The 25057-nt window shown below is 39.6% G+C and overlaps 1 protein-coding gene across 2 annotated transcripts in view; it reads left to right on the top strand.

Moving 5' to 3' along the window:
* Positions 1-1881: 1881 nt before the first annotated feature.
* The window catches only part of LOC137293945 (leucine-rich PPR motif-containing protein, mitochondrial-like), an 82472-nt gene continuing 59296 nt past the window's right edge, over positions 1882-25057 (top strand). Inside the window, exons 1-5 of one of the 2 annotated variants that reach the window (XM_067824830.1) lie at positions 1882-2027; positions 2831-2994; positions 4714-4836; positions 11912-12030; positions 19947-20005. In XM_067824830.1, the coding sequence (XP_067680931.1) occupies positions 1888-2027; positions 2831-2994; positions 4714-4836; positions 11912-12030; positions 19947-20005 (605 nt within the window). In that variant the 5' untranslated portion in view covers positions 1882-1887. The remainder of the gene's footprint in view (positions 2028-2830; positions 2995-4713; positions 4837-11911; positions 12031-19946; positions 20006-25057) is intronic. The other variant, XM_067824831.1, reaches the window with a different exon arrangement.

Raw genomic sequence — 25057 nt, forward strand, 5'->3', positions numbered from 1 at the left:
CACCTGCTGAGTCTGGTGGACTCGGCGTACGTTAGAACAGGGTGCCTATATATATCTGAAGTAGAGTAAGTACCTAGCACATGTCTGTGGTGCGTTACCGACTGACATGCCGATAGTGGATCGGAAGGCGCTTCAAAGTACCGACAATATGGACGTAACACACAATCGATAAAATATATGCTAATTTGCCTAATAGTCAGGAAATTGTCCCGAGTGATATGTGACAGCACGTTCGTCCCATATCACGCCTCACGAGATTGAGTTTCTTTGTTGATAACATGCATTTACATGCATGCAGTGGGTCGTCTAATCCTCTATGTCTAATCAGGGAAAATCTACAACAGGGATAGGTCACTCGCTTGCTTTCTTTACCATTTGTACTAATCAACGTGTGCCTCGTCATGCTGCAACGCACACAGTGACTTGGCTCGTTCCCAACGCAACTTCAGCTGTTTTTTAATAGAACTTTCAGCCAATTTATTGTATCAGTCGGAATTATAAATGAATGAATGAATGAATTATAGTAAGAATTAAGAGCAAGAATTATGTGAATGAATGAAAGAAAGAAAGAAATAAGAATAAAAGAAAGAAGTACATATGTGAATGAATGAAAGAATAAATGATACACCGCGGCCTTCCCTCCCAGAACATATTCAAGAACGCAAAAGTATCGCGAGAACACATGTTAACACGAGCTGTCCTTTTAAAAAATCTACTTTGAGACATTTTTGTTTACATTATTAATTAATTCAGATATCGTATTGAATGTGGGGAATGGAATGGACCAAATTAACAAAATGTTAACTGACACTGTCACACTGCCCTCAAAATAAAGTGTAAAACTGTCACAAAGCGTTCTAAAACACCTTTCCAGTTTTCTGAAATAATAAGATCAACAGGAAAGAAAGAAGTTATGGAACTATAACCCTCAAGCATCAATGGCGAATCAGATCAAAATACTCAGAATACTCAAACAACGGCATATAGCATTTTAATGGCGGATCAGAACAGATCGAATGGCGGATCAGAACAGATCGGCGATATGTCATATTTTTCACACACCTCAAATACACCTAACATTCTTTCTTAGATTATAAAACTATCACTATTACTTGCTAACATATTTCACCTGATAGCATATTCACCTCATATGAATTACAGATGTATGTGAAAGATGTTTTTGAAGAAATAACTAGAAACACTCAAACAATGGCGTGTAGCATTTCAGTGGCGGATCAGAACAGATCTGCGAAATGTCATATTTTTCACACACCTCAGTTACACCCTAACAATTTTTTAAGTCATAAAACTGTCACTATTACTTGCAAATACCTTTCAACTAAAGGTATGTTTTCCCTCTAAAAATTTTACGAATGTGTGAAAGAAGTTTTTATCGGCACAATTTAGTCTTCGCGGTGAATCGAGAATAGAAGCCGACTTACCGACTTGAAACTTTACTACAAATCTACTGTCATAATACGGACACTAATACCAATTATTTGACTTAAACTGAAGTGACAAAATAGTTAACTTATCTTCTACATGTAAAATGTCACCTGTTACAACACTCAGCGAACTTAATCAGCGAGACCCGAGACATACGTTCAGGGGCTTTTCGGGGAGTTTCTTCTCCCTCCTTATATAGGCTCCCTGGTCTGATTATAGGTGTATATGATGTGGTGAATAAATTTCCTCATTTAATTATTTACCCTACCGATCGTGAAATTAGGTGCAAAGTGGGATCTCGACGCAATACAGTAGGACACACTACCTTCCGTTACTTCGTTGTTTCTGATAGTGTCTATCAAAATTGGCAGTCAATATTTTGCATTCGGCTCCTCTCGGAAGTTTACGGATATAACCGATATACTCCGAATGACAGTAAACATGGCAGCTTTCATGCGGCACATGCACACCGTTCTTGCAAAACAATCACCGAAGCTTGTACGTTGTTATACGTCAACGGTTTGCTTTACAAGACGACGTGCAAAGTCTCTCAATGCTGCAGCACATTTGAATTATGTCAGGTACTCATGCGTTTGGTGACCCGTGAAGGTTCGGGGTAGAAGAGGTCTTCAGCAACCCATCCTTGCCATAAAAGGCGACTCTGCTTGTCGTAAGAGGCGACAAATGGGATCGGGTTGGTTGACACATGTCATCGGTTCCCATTTGCGCAGATCGATGCTCTTGTTGTTGATCACTGGAATGTCTGGTCCAGACTCGATTATTTACAGACCGTCGCCATATAGCAGGAATATTGCTGAGTGCGGTGTAAAACTAAACTCAGTCACTCATGCGTTTAACGTCTGGCAATAACTATTGAACGGAGATATACACTGTGATTGACAATTCATCATTTGCGAAATTCAGTTATTACGGAATCCTTTGAAAAAACAAACCAAAGCCTAATACACATGCCCTCACTATATACCATAAAAAGTAATAATAAAGAAAATAAAATTAAATGAATACTAACAAATTATTAATAGAACTACCTATAGAGGTAACCTGCAGAATGAGGGTGTAATCCATTGATCCATGGTTGAAATAAATGCCATGGATTTGTTCTTCCTATTCAAGTGGTGGTTTTGGGAGTGCTGCACTTTACTGGGTGCAGTTTTTCAGATTAAATAGCACTCCCTAATGATCAGAAAAGGTACCAGTCCCTCACCCCAAGCCCTAAACCTAATCCCTACAGATCGTAAAGGGTCAAGACGCTATAGTGAGATAACAGTAACAACTGTCCAAAGTCAATTTTTCATTGTTAATCTACTAAAAGAATCGATAAAGATAGGTCTGGTTTAGATTGAAACAGAATGTTTTGTTACAGAAATGTTACAGTCAAGGAAACAGAACATTCATCTTTTCCTCAGCATAAACATGGTGAGGAGGATGTTGCAAAAGCAGCAGAACATGTCAGAAAAATCATCAATATGGTTCCAGGGTTAGATGAAAGTCAGGTCCAGAACTTTCGCCATCTGGTGGAAAATACAGGTTTGAGATTCTTCAGTGCTTATAACAACGAAGAAAATATTTGTGCAAGTTGAGAGATTGTGGTGTGTTGACTGGTTTCAGAAGTTATGGCCAGTCCTCCTGGTAAATGCAGGTAGCCTCAGGCCCCCCTAAGTAATTGAAGGAATTACAGCAAATTTGAAGGAATTGCATCTCAAATGTAAACAAACGCAGCCCACTCGCGAAACAATTGCAGCGATATCGGTAGTTTAGCGGTAATAACAGAAACCCATCGGCCCTATCGGAAGCAATGTCGGTAATACTGGAAACACGCTCGGCCATCTCCGGAGATTTTTTGGTCGCAAGCGGAAACTCACGCAGCAAAACATGGCGTCGTTGGAAGAAGCACCCGTCTCCGTGAGTTTTGTTTTTAGTTCCTACTACTACATTTTTATACTTATCCATCTTTGACCACCCGCGTTGAATGCGTTTAGGTATGAAGTGTTGTCGGGGCAATAGCTTATGTTTTTAGGAAAAGATTGTCACTGCAGAAGAGTGTCACAAGTCATGCCCCTGGAGATTGTTTACATCTGAACATCGAAGTCGTGCCGATGATTACGAACATCATGAATGTGCGCCATGAAGAAGTTTATGAGCCATAATGTTTCTTGCTATGAAGTGCAAATGACAAATTTAAACACATTTTACAGAAAAAATGATGTTATATCTAGCGCACGTTCTTAATCATCTTCGATGTTCAGATGTAAACAATCTCCAGGGGCATGACTTGTGACACTCTCCTAGAGTGACTATCTTTTCCTAAAAACATAAGCTATTGCCCCGACAACACTTCATACCTAAACGCATTCAACGCGGGTGGTCAAAGATGGATAAGTATGAAAATGTAATAGTAGGAACTAAAAACAAAACTCACGGAGACGGGTGCTTCTTCCAACGCCATGTTTTGCTGCGTGAGTTTCCGCTCGCGACCGAAAAATCTCCGAAGATGGCCGAGCGTGTTTCCAGTATTACCGACATTGCTTCCGATAGGGCCGATGGGTTTCTGTTATTACCGCTAAACTACCGATATCGCTGCAATTGTTTCGCGAGTGGGCTGCTTTTGTTTACATTTGAGATGCAATTCCTTCAAATTTGCTGTAATTCCTTCAATTACTTAGGGGGAGCTGAGCCTGTAACACTGAGTCACTGGTCAGCTGGTCCAGCCTTTCACTAATTGACTCAATTATTTACAGACAGCTGCCATATAAGTGGAATATTGCCGAGTGTGGCATAAAACTCACTTACTCATGATATCCTTTGTTTGTTAAATGCTGAATTTAGCAATATTCCAGTCATGTGGCTATAGGGATAAATAGTCTTAGTTGTTTGATAAATACGACCCCTGGTCTTGAACAGTAATCTAGTGACTGACATGATGAGCATGCATTGATGCAGTTGGGATATGGTGACATGCTTCTAAGTAAGAGAGCATGATCACTCAATCCTTCATACTGCATTCACAGAATCTCTGATTATCTTAACACCAAATTGTAGTCAAACAGTATTGATTTCGTTTAAACACTGAAAATATGAAAACTACTGATTTTTTTAGATGTTGTACCAACATATATTAGAATGACCAAAGATGAAGTGAAGATGCAAGGGAAGAAGAGGTTCCTGTTACAGGTACCCTCTGTTTGCCTTTTGTGAAGCATGGCATGAATTGATAATGTTGAAAGATGAGTCACTCTCATGTTTCAGGGCATGTGCCCCAAGAAGTAGCTGTGACTCTACTCAGCTGTTTCGGCTCATGCCTGTATAATGTTTCCCCCAAACAAAGGACCAGGCTACTGCAGGAGACCTGGCACATGCTGCAACAAAACTGTGAGTGCACCTACCACTTGTCTGTCTGTCTGTCTGTCTGTCTGTCTGTCTGTCTGTCTGTCTGTCTGTCTGTCTGTCTGTCTGTCTGTCTGTCTGTCTGTTTGCATGTATGCCTGCATGAACTGGCACACACTGTATATTGTCATGTTAGTGTCATGGCACATATTTTTTGCTTGATTTAACAACCCAGCCCCAGATTGTGAGATACTCGATTCTGATTGGCTGAGAGCTCATCAAAATCATACATACATGGCAGTTTATGGCCTGTTGATTAAAGTGACTATGTATGAATACAATGAACTCATTGACCTTTTTGTTTGTAAACAAACATGTTGAACATCATTCATTTCTTCTTTGGCAGCATCTTTGATGATTTTGAATGGTTTAAAGAAGAATTTCTTGAGTCTAGTACCATCGAAGAAAATATAAAGCAGGAAACCTTGTCAGCGTGAAGGTGATAGTATTCTGCCATACTTCAAACTAGGCCTAGATCTAGCGGGCATGATGTCAAGAACACACGAGTCGACACGTCCTAACCTGTCTGCTTCCATTTCAACCTTAATGCCCTGTCCTTCCACGGCCGCTGTCCATGTTTCCCACAAAGAAGCTGGCTTGTCAGGTCTTTTCCAAATTGGGAATAGTAACGTGGTTATGAATAAAGTTAGCGGCAACAAATCTTAGCAGGTTCACAAGTTGAATTAGGGCAAGTCAGTAGCCATGTATTGGTAGAGATTAATAATTCTTTTGACAAAAATCAAACAATTGTACTTGTTCACTTATAAACTGTATGGTTTGTTTTATCTGTTTATGCTACTTGTTGCATGTTGGTTCTGAAATAAAGCATACGTGTTGTTGAAAATGTCCTTTTCTGCACGAGACAACCTGTCCCTCAACTGGACGACTCCAAGTGATTTCCACGCCTTTTTGTTTTTGTGCACCAAAGTGTCCAGTTGTATAACGCTTATCAGTCTTTCTAGAATGACAATAAAGCTACTCTGTTTTCATTTTTGTTAGCATGAGGTTTTTAAATCAATGACAAAGAGCTGCAAAATTGAAAACAGAGTAGGTTTATCTTCTAAGCAGATTCAGCTTTAAAGGACCACTAAACTCACTTTTTTGGTACTCTTTTTATCACTGCATATGAAAGACTTTTGGTTAGTCATAAATGAAACACCATTTGTTTTTTAAAAAAACTTGTGGTTAATTAATACCAAGTGCTTAAAAGTTACTAAAAAGCTGTCTGCTTCTCTCTCGCCCACAAACAAAACCGCAGACAGGTTACGTAACTCTGTCGCCAGAGCCCTACAGTGACGTCATAGAAGGAACGATTGCCCGTTAAATGTATAGAAAATGTGTAGGAAGCTCGTCATTTTGCTGATTTCTCGACGTCACCAAAGACATGCCGAATTGTTGTGTTGCTGTCAATTGTTCCTTGGGGTGGGGTGATGGTGTCACTATGCACAGATTTCCCCCAGACTCCGTAGTTTGTGCTTTAATTGGTTGTTAGTGTGTGCGAAGTGAGCTTTGTGGAAGCCTGTGGTATATACTAAATCGGATGGTTCGCCTCCAACCACGCTTCCAGGATAGAAAATGGAGATCAAGTTTCATCGAGTATATAAAAGCAAGACTGCTTACTACACATTGCTGACTGAGAGGATTTTGCATGGATATATCGCTTTCTTCCTCGGAAACGAGGTTGTGGTCGAAGTGACAATATTATCTTAAGTAATATTATATTGACCCCATATATTGACCGATTCCAAGAGTGAAATTGTTATGTTATAAGCAATGTCATGTAAAATCCTAATGTCCATCAATAAAATACATATTTTAGTACCAGTTGAAAGTAATTTTGATTTTGTAAGTCAGTGAAAACACACTTAAATAGCATTCATCCTCAGACAGGGCGCTGCCATTTTTGAAAATCGTGAAGTCACGGGCTAAAGTCAGTTAGAATTATTGAGATTATGATTTGTTCTCATCAAGTTAGAAAATCAAACTACTTTTTACTGGTAGTTAATTATGCATTTGAATCATGGCCAAAAGGATTTTGCATGACACAACTTTTAACATAAGGACTTCTTCCAAGGAAGCAAGGTAGGGGTCGAAGTGACATATATATTGCAAGCAATGTTATATTGACCTCCACCTCACTTCCAAGAGTGAAATTATTATGTTATAAGCAATGTCATGCAAAATCCTATTGTCCATCAATATTTTACTACCAGCAGAAAGTAAATGTCCCTTTGTAGGTCGGTGAAAACAAACTTAAATAGCATTCATCCCAAGACAGGGCGCTGCCATTTTTGAAAATCATGAAGTCGAATCCATTTGAATTAATGAGATCATGTATGGTTTGTTCTCATCAAGTTAGAAAATCAAAACTACATAAATATGTATTTGAATCATTACCAAAAGGAGTTTGCATGACACAGCCTGTAACATAACCTAAGCGAGGTCGGGGTCGAAGTGAAAATACTGCGCGATATATTTCTTCACTTGCTAAATTTACTTGGTTTGTAACGTTCACTCACCAGCATATAGACACTTCTCAATATACGTCTTTATACTTGGTCTCATAATTCTAATTACTTTGTAATCATACTTGCATGCATTTTGAAACTTAATAAAAAGAAGCGATCTGCGAATGTATAACAGGAATGTAGACATTTCATAGTTCACACACACGCCCTAGTGTATGTCATCTGCATCATTACACTTAATGACGAAAACAATGATTTTGTTGAAAGCTACAACAACTTATTAAAAACAAAAATGAAAATATTAAAATTAAAGTTATAGGAGCAATGTTAGGCTATTACCTTCTTCGAGGAATGTATCCATCAATATCCACAAAAACAAGTGATACATAATTCATCTGCAGATTTCCCAAGTGATGTGTGTTTTAACAGTCTAATATACGAAAATGTGATGTATCGTTTCAGGTTTTTCACATTGATGTATAGTTTGATTGGTTACCCAAGATAGCACACCTGGCAACTGATTGCATAATGTGCGTCATTCTTTATAAAAGATTATTTAGTTAGCCAATAATGAGCAATCAATCAATGTATTGGCGGTTAATCCTTTGAAAGAAAGGTGTTGTTTTACATAGACACAGACACGACAGAGTGTATTCAGTATAGATTAGTAAATGTACATACATAAACACTACCCTTTGACAAATCCCCCATTTAAATCCCCATAAAACTAATTAATCGATCAGCGTGTTATTGGTTAATAATTTGATCGATCCAGACCAGCATTTCTATACCCACTATTATGTCACGGAGACGCGCTGCTCTGATTGGTTGAAATTTCGTTTGAGGTTGAAAATTGTGCACTGCAGACAAAATGGTCGATTTAAGGTAATTAAAGATCATAATTAGCAGTTTTAATGACAAGGTTTCATTGATAACGATGTCAGCAACTGATTTTGCATTTGTACCCTATTAGAGTATATGTGACCTTTAAAGATCACCTGCAACACAAAACACAACTTTGCAGATTCTGATTCCTTTTGGTATGGACTTACAGTAACAAATTATCAAAAAATGCAAATTCATCATATAAAGTTGAGAAATTACACAATTTAAAACCCCCACGAAATCAGAGTTCAAACGAGTCACTAATTTCACCCCAGTGCTAGGGGGAAAAAGTGGTTTCAGCATCTGTACTGCACTGCGCCCATAGCGCATGTGCAGTTATTAAGATCGCTCGACTTGATCTGGGGAAAACCACTCGTAAAAATACATCAAGTGATACGTACAAGGATTATTACTACGGTCTAAGTTGGAGGACAAGACGTCTTTCTTGTGATTACAAGCATCTTGGGTCTGCAGTAATAAAAATACACTTGTACTTGGTTGCAGATTTGCAAACCAAGTTTTCAAGAAAGTGTAGCATTAGAAATACTAATTTCATTGGTATGAATTGCTCAGCTTGAAAACTGAAATGATTTCAATACATGTTTATGGAAGCTTATGAAAACATATTGGTTGTGACAAGCAACCTCTGTCACAGACAAGACTCAATGTCTGTGTTATTGAAAACTATGTGTCTACGTGTCTGCTGATGACTATATGCACTAGACGTCTCTATCACTGACCAATTGACCAAATGTAATTTGAACTTAACACCTATCAGGCTATACACCATAAACAAAATACATTTATTTTTGGCCTGAGCACCTGGGTTCTGTCTCTGTCACATTATGTAATTACACATACTGGCAGTTGTGATACTTCTACACATGACATGTTATGTCTGTGGGCTGCAAACAGACTGGATCCATTTTTCTCTAATGATTGGACGAAACCAGTGCAAACTCAGATTGTCAGTTTCAAGTTCAGCTTTGTACAGTTTCCTGCCACGCATTAGTTCCCCATCTCAGAATTTGTTGACTGGATCAAATGCAAATGCAGAGAGCATGTATTCACAAAATCAAACATCTCTATATACATTTTTTGTGGATAACAGTTTCAGTTTGGGACCCGTGAAGGTCCCGGGGTAGAATAGGCCTTCAGCGACCCATGCTTGCCATAAAAGGTGACTATGCTTGTCGTAAGAGGCGACTAATGGGATCGGGTGTTCAGGCTCGCTGACTTGGTTGACACATGTCATCGGTTCCCCATTGCGCAGATCGATGCTCATGTTGTTGATCACTGGATTGTCTGGTCCAGACTCGATTATTTACAGACCGTCGCCATATAGCTGGAATATTGCTAAGTGCGACGTAAAACTAAACTCACTCCCTCACTCACTCACTCAGTTTCAGTTTGGATTCTTATACCATTTTATCTATTGCTTCACAATGGTATATGAATCTGTTCCGAAACGTGGCATCATATACAAAAGAATATGTTATCCATAAAAAAATCTTACTTTCTTATTGCTCACCATACTTCTAATGAAACTTTCCAATGAAACAGATCATTGCATGATGGGCAAGTGACTTGATTGGCACAGTGGTGATTTTGAAATCTGAAGAATAACACTGAATGCTTCTCTTAAAGACTTTTGGAGAATTAACACAAGAATAGCCTAAAATGTATAAATAGATTACTTGTTAGTTGGCAAAAAAAATACTTGACTCTAATTGTTAAAATTACTGTAATCAAAACTCTCGCAATTTCTACTCTGGTACACATTTTCTCTGCACTCCCCAACCCTCCAAACACATTCATTGGTGAAGTTAATGAAATAATCTACAGATTCATATGGAATAATAAAAATGATCTGCGTAAAAGGTCTAATATCACTGGAATTTACAAGGATGGAAACCTCAGAATGATCGACAATCAATGTTCCATCAATGTTTTGAAGTTATCGTCATTGAAATGTCACTTAATAAAAACTCAAGCTTTAATAACATCTTTCCCTTAAGTATTTTGCACTTACTTGGTTCTAATGCTGTTGACTGGTTATCTGGCAACGATAGTCCTTATTGGAGAGATGTTTTATCTGCTTGGAGAGTATTTTACTCCTTTGACAGTGGACACTTAGACCAAATGTTTATTCAGTCACTTTGGTTAAATCATTTCTATAAATTCTTATGCATGGTAAGAAATTGGTTTGATTATGGTACAAATTATGTCAGAGATATTTGTAATGAAAATGAACTTCTAAGTTTTAAAGATCTAAAACAGAGGTACATAATAAGAGGAACCTTCTTAGATTATCATCTTTTGTTAAATAACATTTCAGTAAGCTGGAGACAACTTTTAGGAAAAAGAATTCTCTGCTTAATCGAATTAAACGTTAGTAGTATAAACCAAGATATGATCTCAAATGTTGAAGGTTCAAGGGTATTTTATGATAAAGTGATGAAGAACAACAATACTCCTGAGGTGCTAGGGTACTGGACTTCTGTCTTTCAGCATGATATAATTTGGAGTAATGTATACAAATACTACAGGAAATGTACACATGATTGTAAGGTGTTAGATTTTTTAATACAGATTTACAGAATAATTTATACTAAGAACTACTGAGGATGAAGCTAGTTGATAATGATATGTGTATTGTTTTTGTGTGAAAACACCTCAGAAGACCTATTGCATAGATTTCTTTACTGTGATTTAGTTAAAAACTTTTGCCAAAATGTGGAACATTTCTGAAGACCCTCCTCCAGTGTAATGTCTCTTTTACAAAATTCATTGTCATGTTTTGTGTGTGCTCGAACAATAAAATACTAAATCATATTATACTTCTAACCAAAAGATTCATTTACGTTTCAAGTATTAAAAAACATGCTCTTTCTTTTAAAGGATTCCTTAGGTTATTAAGAGATATACAATCGAAAAATATATAGCTCGGGAAAAAAAATAGTTTAGATCTCTATCTAAAGAAGTGGAAAGGTGTATTTACCATGTCACAACCAATACTTTGCTGGATATATCTGCAATACTCCTATTAGTCACTGACATGTTCACTTGTACTCTTGTGTTAACATCTTGTGATGGGGGTGTGGCGAAGGAGAAACTAAGTGCTTGATGTCACCGGTAATGGATCAGGAAGAAATTACTTCACAGATTCAGCAACCAGAGCATCTTCATTCAACATTAGGGTTAAAAGTTAAGCTTCCACTTTCATCATTCCAGGCTAAGACATCATGAACCTGAATTCTAACTTTCTTTGGCAGACCACAAGGAAAACCATACAAATACTTTGATTCCAAAACAGACTTCAGGAAATATAGCATTCAGTTGTTAAAGGTATTATTCAAAGAATATTTATCATTCTTGGTAATGTTCCAGTTCATATGTGGATTATTTACGATGTGTGACATTGACATGTACAAATATACATTGATCACAAGCCTTCAAAGAATTTAATATCATGAAAAGTGAGTTTTTTTCTGAGTGTTCTTTTTGATACCGAGGACATTTCATACCAATATCACATTGGCCATTTTGGTTTTATTTGTTCCGTTGAAACATTTGCAGAGGGAATTTCCATATCTGAAATGGTAAATTGCTCCATTCTTGAGGGCACATATGGTATCGTTCCTGTTTGTAAATGTCATCATGAAGACAGATACACTGTAGGTAAATTTCCTTCCTCCTTGTTACAGGTGTGTTGGAAGTGGGCCACTACAACTCTCTACTGAAAGCCTATGTTCAGAATGGCCACAACTTTACTCCGACCGACATTATTACTGAGATGCATTCTCATCACATCGTGCCTGACATGGTAAGGCTGTCTGGTTTTCTTTTTGTCCATGAATGTCCATAAAGTTGTCCTCATAAGTGTTTGTTACTTTGTCTTTGTCAATGCATGCCTCTGCAGTATTCCATCCTTGGTCTGTAATTAGTGTAACCAATCAAGCCAGGACCTGGTACAAATGGTACAAAGTTTGACTTTGCCTCAGTTGACATGTATACATGTGTTTTTTATGCCTTATCTCCAATCCTGCCAGGGTTACTTCAGATTACTTATTCCTAAGGTGGTATTTGACAGAAATATAGTTGTTTGATACTTCTTTATTGACGAATAACATAAAAGCATTACAATGTCCATTTTAGAACCCCACAATAGTTGTAATTATATTTTGTTGGTGGGGTGTGGATATCTCAGGTTAGGATCCCCCATTCAAGCGTTCTCCAACTCCTGCTTTGGGACTGTACCAACCCAGGGCAGCCTATCCTGAGCCTTATCTCGGGATGGCCAGCCTTGTTGTATTAGCGCTGATCCGATTCCAGCTCTGGTAGGGTACAGGATTTAGGCACCAGCGACTCAGTTCTTGCTGTCCAGTGAATTAGTTACCCCGTGGGACTTGGCAGTTGTTCTTGACTGGCTGCCTGGTCTTCAGTTTTATGATCTGTCAGCTCTTTCCTTGGAGCTATTGGCATGGAAGGCAGCTTCCGGTAGGCGGGTTGGTGACATTGTCTGCTGATCCCAGCTACAGTCCGTTTGAGTCAGAAACAGACCGATGAATTTTATCATTGTACAAAATTCCCACATAATTATAAATACTACACATGTTTATCATTTACGGATACCCAACAGCTCTCTCATATTTGAACATTTTGCGGACTCCACCAAAAAAGTTGTTTAAGAAACTATCATTATTGAAAACGCAAAAGTTGTTTTATGTTGCAACTGGGTGAAACCGCAGAAGCGGAACAGCCACTATCTTGTTGTGCAATCTCATCACAGCTGCAAGGAAGTATAGAGAAAGGATCAGCATTCTCGAATGCTTCATCTACTCCGCATCATTTCCAGCCTGCAGTGCAGAACTTTGAGCCGGGGGAATTAGTTTACTGAACAGATGATGACCAATGTTTTGCTGAAGAAAGTACTGCGCAGCAGAACTCCACAGTGACAGTCAGCATTCACAGACATGTTCATGAGAGATCAACGGACACATCCCTCTACTTTACAGATGAAGATGATGTGCATTCGAGAAGGTCCTCACAAACAAACTCTTCTTCTTCCACAAATGTCCTCAGATCTTCTACAGTGCATGAAGGGGCATTCCTGAATCCTCATCATTCCAGAATCCCAAGCAGCGTGGAATCCCTGCCTAGGTCCAGCTACTCCGTTTCAGAATCCCACAGTTCGCACAAATACAGATCAGTGTTCGTCTACAGACGGGAAGAAGTATTGGTAGAAGGAGCTCTCATGAAAGGAGGATGCATGAATGCATTAACAGAAGGAGTATGTGAGAAAGGATACACGAATAGAGCATTCGCAAAAGTAGGACAGTGTGTGAAAAGGAGGATGTGTAAAGGCAGTGTTTATTGGACCTGGAAGTTTTGGCTCAAACCTTTATAGACGAAGAGGGCGACTTTGTCTTTTCTGAAGTTGAGATCAGGTTGTGGATTGTGAATGGATTGGACTTTGCATTCCCCTCCATCTATTCAAATGAAGCCCTCACCTATAAGATGACAGGTGATCCCCCACAAACCTGTTGATTGATCAGATCTCTAGGGTGCCTCATTACAGCATTCGACAAAGCAACCAGATATGAGAATCAACATGTACCAACGTTTATTGTGAAGAGATTTCCTCTGCATCACAAGGAACCCTTTATGAGAGGGCTGGACTTGGACGATGATTACAGATTGATCAACGAATCTTGTAACAAGTCTTACAAGGTGGAAGATAAAAAGATCACTCAACTGGATACTACAACCAGAACAGATGTGTTTCACCTTTGCGAGATCCAGAGAAATCGTTGAGGCACTGCTATTGAGATTCCAAAACCCCAGTACAGAAGATAGGAAGATAGGCTGATCCTCTCAGAATAACTTAGACAGGAGAAGGAGCAGCACTTCACTCGGATCACATGTCCTCGACATCAGCAGGTCTTACCCTAGTAGAGAGACAAGATCTGTTGTTGTCATGCTCATGGTGTGACAGATTCACCAAACAACTGTTGAGAGCTCCATGGTCTGTGCCAACTATTTTCGATGGTGGAATTAAAGAAGTCGCCATGGATGTCATACATGATTCCCAGGGGTAATGATGATCAAGTGGATGATACATTGGTCACCGTCATCTGACAGGCCTCACAGAGATACAGTTACAGAGGATCAAGATGCTGAAGATGCGGTTCAGAACAGCTGGAAACTTCAACCCCCCAGTCATTCCTGTATAGCTGGGAAAATTGTGGAATCTAGGAGGACGACTACATCACACAGCTGCTGGTAGAAGGCTACAGAGTGCAGCTGAAGGCCACACCACCGCAGACTTGCAGCCTGTTAGTCTTCAACTATGCAGACGACCAAACAGAAAAGCTACAAGAAACCATCAACTCGCTGTTAGCCAAGAACTCTGTAGAAGTGGTAGATCAACATGACTAAACCCAACTTCTACTCCCCAATTTTCCACGTACCCAAAAAGAATGCCAATCAGAAGTTCAGACTGATCTACAAAATGATGAGATTCAACCAAGCTTACCTACCAGAGAGGTTCAAGATGATCCACCTACCTCAGACAACTTGTACGTCAGGCAGACTACTTGGCCAGCATAGACCTACAATATACATGCATGCACATCCCAGTTCAAAGGGCAACGCTTCCAGTGGAGTGTCCTGCTGTTTTGAATATCATAAGCACCGTTGTTGTTTGTGTGAGTGACCAAGCCCATTGCCACATATCTACATCGTTTAGGTCTATACCATTCCTTCTACTTCAATGACTGGATACAAGTTCATCCAGAGGCTAGTCAACTCAGAGAGCAGCTAGATTTCACCATCAGACTGCTCACACAGGTGAGATGGCTAGTGAACTTAAATTAAGTCAGGGTTGCAGCAGAAGCAAGATTTGCATCTCCTGGGAATAAGACTCACCACAAGACAGAATGGTATTTTGGTCCCAGAAGATTGTTGGGTGAAGATCCAAGCCATGATTCCAGAAGAAGTCATCTCTCCGTTACCGCTACGAACATGGCAGTGTCTTCTTGGTCTACTCACCCCTGTGAAGGATTTGACTTCCAGAGGAAGAGTGAGTGAGTGAGTGTGTGAGTTTAGTTTTACGTCGCACTTAGCAATATTCCAGCTATATGGCGACGGTCTGTAAATAATCGAGTCTGGACCAGACAATCCAGTGATCAATAACATGAGCATCGATCTGCGCAATGGGGAACCGATGACATGTGTCAACCAAGTCAGCTAGTCTGACCACCTGATCCCGTTAGTCGCCTCTTACGACAAGCATAGTCACCTTTTATGGCAAGCATGGGTTGCTGAAGGCCTATTCTACCCCGGGACCTTCACGGGTTCCAGAGGACGAATACAGTTACGTTCACTACAGCAGTTCCCAACAACTCACCTGAACAGTACAGATCTGATAATCATACCAGACAGTCAAAGACATACAGTGTACTCTATTTAATTCGGTCTCTTTCTATCTCGGATTTCTGTGAAAACTGGTCTGAAATTACGGCCCGAATTAATACTATATATTATCATTAAATCATCTCTCTATTATCCGGACTCTCTCTATTTCGGATTTTGGACTGGAGTCTCAGCCCGACAAACTAACTTACTTTGAAAACAAACCCTATAATCCTAACTGAGTATTATTGACAGCCAGCTGGCCAATTAGCGGTAAACTCGGCCCGACAGTGCATGTGGATTTTCCATTGATCGTGGTTCTAATCCTGATAGTGACGGTGAGGATGATGACATTCTGTTGGCAATGCTTGTTGCAAACATGGCAAACACAGCCTGTACAGCTCAAGACTTTGTTAACTGCGACGCAGATATTCCAATGGAAGACCCAGATGACAAGGAATGGGAAAGTGACATTTTGTCAAGTTTTACTGATGATGCAAAATGTATGGAGGATTGTGATGATGCAGGTGATGATGATGAGCCTCCAGTCAAAGATCTACGTACAAGTCTTGAAAATGTTCCAAGAGATCAAACATTTTGCAATGGTGAAAAATGAACAACACCTGCTTTACATGTAAATGTCACACATCTTGAGTCTGTCACTGAAAATATGGTCATCAGACAAACCATGACAACCAATTCTCAATCCTTGCTGACACATTTCTTTAAGTAGTATGTCAATAAAAAGAAATAAATTCTTTATCTGTTGTCCTGTTGTATATGCGATATGTGTACATTTTTCTGTCAAGGTAAGGGACGTAACTTCACTTTTTTACCCCAATACTCTACTATCCGGACTTCTGTCCAATTCGGACTTTCTTGATGGTCCGAAGGGAGTCTAAATTAGACAGAGTATACTGTACCTGTTATGTAAGTCAATGTCTTTGGTGGGACCTATTTAGAAGAGCCGGTCTGCAACACGCACCTCTACATAGATAATAATATTAGTGCTTGTAAAGCACACAACTCCATGTGCTAGGCACATGCTCAGTCCGCATGACAAAAACATGAAATATATTACATAAACAACAGAAAATTTACAAATATGTACAAAAAGAGATAAAAGCATTACTGGTACACAATGAAGATGTAATGAATATATTAGAGATAGCGCTTGGAAACATGAGTTTTAAGACATGACTTGAAGAGCTCGAAAGATGAAGCTGTTTTCACATGGAGAGTTCTAGAGCATTGCATAATTGTGAGCGAAAGGGCGTCCACAAAAGGCTTTTAGATTGATTCTTGTGATGTCGAACTGTAAGTTGCTACCAGAATAAAGAGGGTGGGATGGGATGAGTGGCTTGACAAGATTCTGGAGATACTTTGGAGAGGAGCTGTGGAGAGATTTGTACGTGAGACACAGTATTTTAAAGTCAATTCTTCCTTTTACCTGGAGTCAATAAAGAGAAGTCAGGATAGAGGAGACACTGGATGATGAAGATGAGCGAGTGACAATATGACCGGCATGATTCTGAATTTTCTGTAGGCGTTGAATTTGACTTTTGGAAATTCCACAGAAAAGGCTGTAATCTATGCAAGAGAAAATCAGAGAACAGACTAGGAGTGCAGCAGTGTCTTCTGTGATGAGGTGGCAGATATTTCCTATATTTCTGAGATGTAGATGACAGATTTTACACAAATAACTTATATGAGCTTCCATGGTGAGTCCCAAATCTAAAAAGACACCAAGATTTTTTTACGACTGGAGAGAAAGGGATATCTGCACTTCCAACGGTGATTTTGTCAGTTGTGCTCTTTGACTTTTCTTTCTGTCATTTAATTTCTTGTCCAGGATCCAGAACTTGACCGAGGTCAAGCAAGACTCAAATTTGGCAACAGCCACAGATGCATCATTGAAAGGTTGGTGAGCACCTCTCAACAACAGAGTAGCGGTAGGGAAGTGGTTGAGACAAGAACAGTATTTTCACATCATACAGCTGGAAATGAAGGCACTGATCAATGCCTTACAGCACTGGTCGAACTGTGCTGATCAACTGAATGCTGACCGTTCACATCTTTGGATGAACTTGATTTGACACAGAACATCATGTTGCAGTACATATATGACTTAGATGTGACTTCATTGCAAAGAATCAGTTACCTGGCCAACCAGACAGACAGTTCCACGTCCCAGCGCTATCTATGATCCTTGGTCCGGAAGGATACACTCACCTATTCATCCCCTTGTCTACAGAGACATCTACAGAGGTCTCAGGAATGATCATTTTGGATGAGAGCCATTATACCGAGGGCCTAAAAGGCAGCAGGACTCTAACCTTTATGTGCATCCAACTCATACAAAGTCAGAGCTCTGGCATCTACACTCACTCTGAATAGAAACTGTTTGCTGCTTTTTGAAGTCAGCTATGGTGTTTGCCAACCGCTGTCTCAGAGACAGTGACTGAAGACGTGTCTAGCATGCACCAGTTTGGGCCACTTGTTGTAGCACAAAAACGATTCCATAATAGCTTTGGAGAGCTAGTGGGAAAAATCCACATGAATCCAAGAGGTTCACTTGTCTTAAAGGAGTCTCGACAAGATTTTGTCTCCCAGTAGTTGAGAGATGAAAGCTGGAAAACAGGATCAAGAAAGTGCTGTTTTACAGCTACCATTTGGGAGATACAGGACACATCTAAAGGACAGGCGATGAATCCATAAAGTTGCCTGACCCACCACTAATTCTGTTGGATTCTGGAAGCATAATAAGCATGAGTAAGGATAAGGAAAAATATGTAATTTTTTAAAGTAAAAGTGACATTTGATCCTTATCCTGACTCACGATGTCAAGCCCTCCCAATCTCACAACAAAAGGCACTTATGCATTCAACAGCAGATCCAATTGTCAGGCATATTCAGGAGAGAGTGACAAGCATAGTTAGTCATGTGACAGTTTGGGTGGGAAAGTATTTTTTCGGGGGAGGCACTAACTGGTAGGTGAGGGAGCTTTTACATCCTCTTCAAGGGAACTATAAGGGATTCAAGTGTTCCAGTATCATTCACATAGAAGGAGGACTTCTGAGGCTGAATAAGTATAAAATATCAATTTTTGCCTAAACAATTACATATATATAGCAAGAAGCATCCTTCAGGTATATAAATATGTTATGGATCAGTGTTAGAAATAAATTCAGACTGTCACTAGCCATTGGGGGTAATAACTAAAAGATGTCAGACACCTTACTGGCCTGAATAATTCATGATAATTTATACACAATATCAGAGACCATTTGAGAATATATCATTTCATTAATCAATTGTTTCAGATTATTAACTGCGAACCTCTGACATTGATGGGACACACTCTAGAAATACACATACATGTTCAAATGTTCTTCATATTAAATTATCTTAAAGAATTCAATCATCATCACTTGAAGAATCCTCCACATCATAATTGTCTGCATCGGAGATGCTGCCATCACTGTCATAGCAGCTGTCACAGTCAGAATCTTGAGCTGTTTGGGTCTCACCATCTTCTCCACCCTCTCCCTCATTTGCATGTAAATCTATCTGCTCATGATTTTGACTTGTTAAGATTTGTTGGAGAACCCTAATTAGCTGTGTGGGTTTTGCTTTCAATCAGTGTGGAATCATTGTGGTCATACTCTGGCACTTCAGAACGTATCAATGACGTTACTGCTTACGATTTAGATAGAATTTTACTCCTTTATGTTTATGATGATGATGTCACTAAAATTAGCAAGTCAGGATTCAGGAAACATGATCAGTTCTTAAATTATATCTAACCAGGTGGGCCAGCTTCAGTAACTTGTGACAGGCCCAAGCAAACGCCAGTTAGCATGTTGCTAGCGGGCAGGCAGTTATTTCGAACACTAGTTCAGCATTGAAGTGAGGTGCAAGTTTAGCACTTAGAGTTACCTGCTCTTGGTGGGCAGATCCCTTCCGGGCTCCAGAGGGGTGGTTGAACAAGACAAAAATGAAGTTATTTGTCTTGTGAATATTCTTTCAAGATGGACATTCTGATGCTTAAATGCATCCAAGGTGGGTTGTAATCAAAGAATCAACAACCTCTGCAGGTTTGTTAGATTTTTAGGTTGTTTTTAACCATGGTTAGTTATACACATTTTGTCTAACATACTGTAGGTAGCTGGGACAAATTGGACAGTTCATTCTATCCATCATTTTCTCATAAGTGTGTTTGTTATCAACAAGATTTACTCAGTATCGAATGTTTGACCTGTCTTTTGCTCTGTTGTGTAAATGTGTTGATGCTGCTGCTGATGTTGTAATTCCTCTGTTCTGCAGGATACATATGAGAACCTGATGGAACATTACTGTAACCATGGCAACATCCAAGCTGCAACGTGAGTCATTTTAGTCTGTCTGTTGCTATTTAAGAAATACAGCAGTGTCTGTGTGCTTTAATGTATCATAGTTCAGCCCCAAAGAGTACTTTCTTACACTATACAGAGGGTAGAACAAACTGTTTTCTTTTCTAAGAAGTCAAATTTAATACACGAGGTCAAGGCAGAAGACAAACAGTAAAGGTACAGCATTGGTGACCTAAATTAGTTGTGACAATTTATTGATACACAAGTTATCACGATTCAAGAGTTGCATGATACGATACATTGATATGATTGTCGTGTATCAATTCAACACGATACATATATACCTAAAAATAACCCTATCCCTTATCTGAAAAAGTTGCTCATTAAAATCGTTAACGATAAACAAGTCGACAGTGAGGTGCAGCCATGTTTCTGGTTGCTATGCAACACCAACTCTCACGGTATTTACAAGTCAGAAAATGGCTGATGTGGTGGACACGGTGAACAAACTGCCTCCTTCAGATTTCATAAAAGCGCCAGCAGTTTTTAAAAGCCAAGTGTGGAAACATTTCCTTATGTCTAAAGACAAAGGTAAGGTGTACTGTACGATGTGTGGGACAATTTCTGGGTATAATGGTAACATAACAAATATGCTTACGCATTTAAAGAGGCACCGTCCGAACATCACATTAGATGGCGATCAAAGGCATAAGAAAGTGAAACTTGCTACAAGCATTCAAATACCAACTATTGTATCGAAGTGTGCAACTTTACCAGATATGTTCATGAACACTCACACGTTCCCTGCTGGGAGTATCCAGACTCAAATGTTTTTCTTATGGTTACTAACATACAGCCATTTTCTCTCGTAGAAATTGATGGCTTTGTGAAGTTTGTTGCTGCCCTCAAACCTAGGTACAAGTTGCCAAACAGAAAAACTCTGTCACAGAAACTCATACGAGAATTGTTTGAAGCCACAAAGTTAGCAGTGTTGTCAGATAGTGCCACATGTGTAAACATTGCTTTGACGACAGATGGATGGACAAGTCGTTCAACCCAGAGATTCATCACTATTACCAGCATACACATATCCGGTGATTGGAAGATAGTGCCACATGTGTAAACATTGCTTTGACGACAGATGGATGGACAAGTCGTTCAACCCAGGGATTCATCACTATTACCAGCATACACATATCCGGTGATTGGAAGATAGTGCCACATGTGTAAACATTGCTTTGACGACAGATGGATGGACAAGTCGTTCAACCCAGAGATTCATCACTATTACCAGCATACACATATCCGGGGATTGGAAGATAGTGCCACATGTGTAAACATTGCTTTGACGACAGATGGATGGACAAGTCGTTCAACCCAGGGATTCATCACTATTACCAGCATACACATATCCGGTGATTGGAAGATAGTGCCACATGTGTAAACATTGCTTTGACGACAGATGGATGGACAAGTCGTTCAACCCAGGGATTCATCACTATTACCAGCATACACATATCCGGTGATTGGAAGATAGTGCCACATGTGTAAACATTGCTTTGACGACAGATGGATGGACAAGTCGTTCAACCCAGAGATTCATCACTATTACCAGCATACACATATCCGGTGATTGGAAGATAGTGCCACATGTGTAAACATTGCTTTGACGACAGATGGATGGACAAGCCGTTCAACCCAGGGATTCATCACTATTACCAGCATACACATATCCGGTGATTGGAAGATAGTGCCACATGTGTAAACATTGCTTTGACGACAGATGGATGGACAAGCCGTTCAACCCAGGGATTCATCACTATTACCAGCATACACATATCTGGTGATTGGAAGATAGTGCCACATGTGTAAACATTGACGACAGATGGATGGACAAGTCGTTCAACCCAGGGATTCATCACTATTACCAGCATACACATATCTGGTGATTGGAAGATAGTGCCACATGTGTAAACATTGCTTTGACGACAGATGGATGGACAAGCCGTTCAACCCAGGGATTCATCACTATTACCAGCATACACATATCCGGTGATTGGAAGATAGTGCCACATGTGTAAACATTACTTTGACGACAGATGGATGGACAAGTCGTTCAACCTAGGGATTCATCACTATTACCAGCATACACATATCCGGTGATTGGAAGATAGTGCCACATGTGTAAACATTGCTTTGACGACAGATGGATGGACAAGTCGTTCAACCCAGGGATTCATCACTATTACCAGCATACACATATCCGGTGATTGGAAGATAGTGCCACATGTGTAAACATTGCTTTGACGACAGATGGATGGACAAGTCGTTCAACCCAGGGATTCATCACTATTACCAGCATACACATATCCGGTGATTGGAAGATAGTGCCACATGTGTAAACATTGCTTTGACGACAGATGGATGGACTAGCCGTTCAACCCAGGGATTCATCACTATTACCAGCATACACATATCCGGTGATTGGAAGATAGTGCCACATGTGTAAACATTGCTTTGACGACAGATGGATGGACAAGTCGTTCAACCCAGGGATTCATCACTATTACCAGCATACACATATCCGGTGATTGGAAGATAGTGCCACATGTGTAAACATTGCTTTGACGACAGATGGATGGACAAGCCGTTCAACCCAGGGATTCATCACTATTACCAGCATACACATATCCGGTGATTGGAAGATAGTGCCACATGTGTAAACATTGCTTTGACGACAGATGGATGGACAAGCCATTCAACCCAGAGATTCATCACTATTACCAGCATACACATATCCGGTGATTGGAAGATAGTGCCACATGTGTAAACATTGCTTTGACGACAGATGGATGGACAAGTCGTTCAACCCAGGGATTCATCACTATTACCAGCATACACATATCCAGTGATTGGAAGATAGTGTCATATGTGGTGCAAACTTGTGTCATACAAGAAAGCCACACAGGAGTTTATATTGGTAAAGTCCTGAAAGATGCTGTGGGGAATTGGAGACAAACAACCAGCTCTTGTGACTGACAATGCAGCCAATATGGGTGTGGCAGCAGAGGTTGCAGACATGTCACCACACATATATTGCTTTGCCCACATATTGAACTTTGCAACCCAAATAGGAATGAAGCTTTCGAAGGTGTCTTCTCTACTGAGTCGTGTTCGCAAAGTAGTTGCATTTTTTCACAGAAGCACAGTGGCCTTTGCTCACCTGAAGACAAAACAAATTCGTCTTGATCGTCCAAAGACCAAGCTAAAGATGGATGTCATCACCCCGTGGAATAGCACATATGACATGTTAGTGTGACTCTGGTCTCCAGGGATGTCCAGAGAAATGAGAGTGATGTCAACACTCTCTGAGGGTGTTATATGAACGTAGAACAACTTGTAGAAATTCTTCGTTCACTGAAGGGAAAAATACCCAACCATATTAATTGTAGCTCCCACACCACACTTGATTCGTAGCCACTTGATTCCCCTGGAAGGAGATTCCAGTCTTATGAAGAAACAAGCCGTTCTCACCGATTTGGGGAAGCACTACAATTCAACCAAAGTGAAACAGATCCTACATCACTCATCAGCCACTGATCCCAGATTCAAAACACTAATGTTTCACTAATGTATATATGAATCTACTGCCTTCAAAAGTTCTTTATCTCTGAATTTGATTTAATTCAATTCAGCTTCAGTGTCAATGTGAAACTTCTGCTTGTACTTACAGTGAATCGGGAAACAGAACAAATGTTTTAACGGTACATGATATCTGTTCCAGGTATGGTATAGGTAAAGGAAGAGCCTCAAGACCGCTCGGCTATCAATGATACACTGCTACCTGACCTACCTTACATACCAAATCTGTCCAACACTGATGCTGCTGGTGTTGGTCTTCCTCCTGTAAAGCAGGAACCCGGTAAAGTTCCCAAACAGACTGATTCTTCAGGTAGCCTGTCCAAACTGTTCAGGGATGTGTATGTAGTAAAGATGGACCGTGCTCCACACCAAGAGCAGACCAAATGCTCTCTAGTCCTCGCACAAGAGGAGACTGAGAAATATGTGAAGGAGACCACCCTGAATGTTGATTCTAATCCATTGGATTGGTGGAAATTTCATGAACACTTGTACCCAATGCTGTCCCTATTTGCCAAATCCATTCTGTGCATTCCTGCAGCGTCTGTTCCTTCTGAGAGGGTGTTCTCTGCTGCAGGTGATATTGTTACAGCACAGCGAGCCAACATCAGTTAGAAACATGTAGACAGAATGATATTTCTGAAGAAGAATGTCAAACACCATTTCTAAACTTGACTTGACCTGTTCCAAGTTTTTGCAGATGTGAAAGAGTGAGTTTGTTTTGTTATTTTTGCTTTAAAGATATGATGGTTTTAGTGATTTCCTACAAGAATATCATGATTTTATTCCAAATAGAAAATATATCTTCTGATTCTTTGGAACCCTACCTTGCATTACATGCTGGAACAGCTGTTCTGATATATTCCACAAATGTTTGTGAAATGCAAGTTCAATAATTTAAGACTTTACTTATCTTGACAAGTTGTTATTATATTTAATGTCGTTAAGTTCTCATTAATGTTGAATCTTGAATGATGAGCAACTGTCACATTTTGAAATTGTCAGTTTTCCAATGTTTCTTTCAAAATCTTTGAAAATGTTGTGATTTTAGAAGGTTTATAATGCTTCTATTCAAAGAAACAATAACATTTAGATTTTTTTGGAAAATATTGCCATGGACATGCTCTGACTGAGATAATTTTCACAAATTTATTTTGTTATCTGTGCAAAAAGGCCAGTTGTGCCAATGTTGATCCTTGCTGTTCCCTTTTTTCTGAAAACACTATTTTACTGAAACATGCCAAACATTTTGAATAAAATGTCTTTCATGATGACGTGTTATTTTTCTTGGCAGAAGAATACTTCCCCTGAAATGATAACATAACAGCACATTATTTCCAGTACTTTCATTTTTCTGCACACAAGGACAGAATATCGTGATACGTATCATATTGTATGTATCAGACTACCAGTGTCATGATACGTATTGGATGTGTCATCACAACT

Source organism: Haliotis asinina, chromosome 8 (genome assembly GCF_037392515.1).
Source record: "Haliotis asinina isolate JCU_RB_2024 chromosome 8, JCU_Hal_asi_v2, whole genome shotgun sequence".
Lineage (NCBI taxonomy): Eukaryota > Metazoa > Mollusca > Gastropoda > Lepetellida > Haliotidae > Haliotis > Haliotis asinina.